A 3338-nucleotide genomic window follows, 5' to 3' on the forward strand; every position below is an offset into this window, starting at 1 on the left:
ATATAAGTTCACTATTTATTTAGTTATTAACATATTTACAACAATTCTTGTTGTGGTACAAAAAACATTATACTGCTGCTTTGTAATGCAGTTCAAGTATGTGACAAATAAAATTGATTGGATGACTGGTTGGTTGATTAATTGACTGGTTTGTTGATTGATTGATGGGTTGATTGATTCATTGATTGATTGATTGGTTGGTTAGTTGGTTGGTTGATTGTTTGGTTGATTGGTTAATTTGTAGACTGGTTGGTTGATTGATTGATGGGTTGATTGGTTAGTTGGTTGGCAGATTGATAGGTTGGTTGATTGGTTGGCTGGTTGGTGCGTTGTTTAGTTGTTTGGTTGGTTGATTGATTGATGGGTTATTTGATTGATTGATGCGTTGGTTGGATAATTTGGTTGGTTTATTTGGTTGGTTGGTTGATTGGTTGGTTGATTGGTTCTTTGGTTGATTGGTTGCTTAATGGGTTGGTTGATTGATTGATGGGATGGTTGAAAAAAATTATTTGGTTTATCTGGTTGGTTGGTTGGTTGAGAGGTTGGTTGGTTGATTAATGGATTATTTGATTCATTGATGCGTTGGTTGGATAATTTGGTTGGTTGGTTCATTGGTTAGTTGACTGGTTGGTTGATTGTTTGGTTAGTTGATTGGTTGGTTGGCAGATTGATAGGTTGGTTTATTGGTTTAGCTGGTTGGTTGACTGGTTGTTCGGTTGGTTGAGTGATTAATGGGTTGTTGGATAATTTGGTTGGTTTATTTGGTTAGTTGATTGGTTGGTTAAAATGTGGTTTATGTCAAGAAGAATGAGAAGAAGACAGAACATTTTGCTTTCTTGGAAGGCCTGTTGTCAAAAAATGTGTAAATTAACAATTTATAATCTGTGCTAAAAGTCTGAGTTGGAGTGAGTGGTGCAGAGCGGATCTGTTTTCATACGTCTACATTCATACCAACAACTTTCACAAAAACTCAGGCGGCAGCATCATTGTCTTCCCCCTCACACTGTGCCAGTTGTGTTTGTGAACACAGTGTGAGGAGCCAACACTCTCACCGTATGACAACATATGTGTGTCGTTTACAATATCCTAACAAATACTTCACAAAGCTCCTCCCACACGCTCGACAATTCTACCCTCCATTTTTATGGCTTTTCCTATAAGGTGGAGACACACCTGTGCTCCCCTTAAGGTGAGGCTGCTCCTCTTCACGACCCTCCACAGACCCGGACAACCCAAGAACCTGCAGCACCCATACGGGTCAACCCTGTATGGGATCATGTGACTAAGACTTAAGTCACATGATCCTCAGATCCTCCAGAAAAGCATTTCACCAAATCTCAGTTTATTCTTTCATAGTTTTAGTTCCTGTGGTAATCTTTTCTCCACACACTCCCCGTGTGTCCACCAGGCCTCGGCTGTTTGTGTTCGATACCTTGGAAACGGTTTCCAGGGCTGACGTGGAGGTGCTCGGGGAATCATTTACCTCCATGAGAGGACGGTCACAGCTGCTCCAAATGAATTTGGTTTACTCCTGATTACAGTTTGTTGCTTTCACATTGTGTTGAGGTTGTGTTTGTCTTCTCTTAACAGCGGAATTCCTCTTCCTGCTGTGGTCGGTGTACCTCTGCTACGCCGTGAGGACCGTGCCGTCGGCCTTCCACGAGCCTCGCTACATGGCCATCGCCGTTCACAACGAGCTCATCCTGTCGGCGATATTCCACGTCATCAGGTAACCCTCATGCTGGGTCACAGAGTGCATGATGGGTAAACTCCCAGAGCTGAACGGTGTCCCTACTGGCTCAGTGTTCCACACTCCAGTGCAGGAGGGGGAAGTACGGTTTATATATTTATGGAAAGAAGAAGAATCTGCTGTCATACACAAGGAGTATTAAAGACTATAGTCTGTCTTGGATGAAGCAAAGGCTTTTAAAGTTTAAGGTTTTGCAGATGTGAAGCAGTTTTACCTTATTTCAGTAAAAACAGTGGATGTTTAATGTATAAATTCTAAGTTTTGGAGAATCAAACCCTCATTTGTGCACAAAGCCAGAGTTTAGTACTAATTGTTTCAATCAACCCAACATCAGAACATACATCTTAAAGAAATCTTAGCAGTTTGTGTCCAGTTTATTATCGGTGAAGTTAGCTTCTGATTCGCCCTAAAGGAACATTCTACTGTACTTTTCACACTTGAACCACCTAAAAACAGGTCCTGTTCAAAAACTGCTGCACCCAGACTGCTCAAACCTGGATTAAATTATGCTTTGGATAGTTAAGAATATATTAAAAATAGTTTCTGATTTGTGGAAATTTGTAAAAAGGAGATTTGTGAATTTTCCTGAATTAGGCAGACGTTCGTTCTGTTCCTTTGAGTTGAAAAAATACCCAATAAATGAGGATTTATGTAAAGACAAAATGTGATCAATTTTTATGCCCTGAAAAGAAAATGTTTGATTTTTTTAAACAAAATTTCTTGTGGTAGCCTTTTATTTTGAAAATACGTTTTCATAAACTGGAATCTTAAAAATACCAACTTCTGCCGCGTTATTGTCCTATTTAAACTGGTCCGTGGCCTGAAAAGGTTGGAGACCACGGCTAAAGGAGGTGCTTTACTCCTAATTTAGAGCTCAGCTCCTCATATTATTTACTAATGAACTGAATCGTTTCTTTTTCTCCCAAGAAAGCACCAATAGATCGATTTACCAACAGTCATAGCCTCATTACAAATGACCAGATATGAACTAATAAGCAGAAATGATCGTTTTTTAACCTCAGATTGTGCGGTGATGGTTGTTCAGGAGGCTTTTTATTTCGTGTTAGGAGATTTTCCTGAACAGAAACCCTCAGATGAGGCCCGCTGATAAAGTGAGCAGTTATGCTGCGAGTCGATCCGGCTGCACTCTGGAGCTCGTTAGAGGCGTCCGTACCAGTTATTCACAGGCGCTTTGATCCCACAGTGACCAGTTAGAGCTCAGACTTCCGCGCAGTTTCGCCACAGTCATCGGGTTTTAGTCGAGTGCAAATGTGATGGAGAGAAAACAGGGACACGACGAGTGGAAGTTCTTGAGAGGAGACGGACCAATTATTGAATCTGCAATCGAACCTGAAGGACAGAAAAATGTCGAGTTCTAGAGTTAGTTCTGCCTCTGTGATTCATTCAGTCCTTTAGGGCTGCCACGGTTAGTCGACTAATTGACCACTAATTTAGGTCGGTTAGTCGACCAATCGGCTATTAAAATAGTCGACGACTAATTTAATGGTCGATTAGTTGTTACTTTATATTATATGGAGTCAGAGTGTAGAAAAGATGAAAGTTATAATGACATTTTGCTGCTTTATAG

The 3338-nt window shown here is 40.6% G+C and overlaps 1 protein-coding gene across 2 annotated transcripts in view; it reads left to right on the forward strand.

The window, feature by feature from the left end:
• Nucleotides 1–3338, forward strand: part of gpr158a (G protein-coupled receptor 158a) — an 89748-nt gene that overhangs the window by 75473 nt on the left and 10937 nt on the right. For both annotated transcript variants that reach the window (XM_024280044.2, XM_024280045.2), the window contains exon 8: nucleotides 1591–1729. In XM_024280044.2, the coding sequence (XP_024135812.1) occupies nucleotides 1591–1729 (139 nt within the window). The remainder of the gene's footprint in view (nucleotides 1–1590; nucleotides 1730–3338) is intronic.

The sequence above is a fragment of the Oryzias melastigma genome, linkage group LG20 (assembly GCF_002922805.2).
Source record: "Oryzias melastigma strain HK-1 linkage group LG20, ASM292280v2, whole genome shotgun sequence".
NCBI classification, from domain to species: domain Eukaryota; kingdom Metazoa; phylum Chordata; class Actinopteri; order Beloniformes; family Adrianichthyidae; genus Oryzias; species Oryzias melastigma.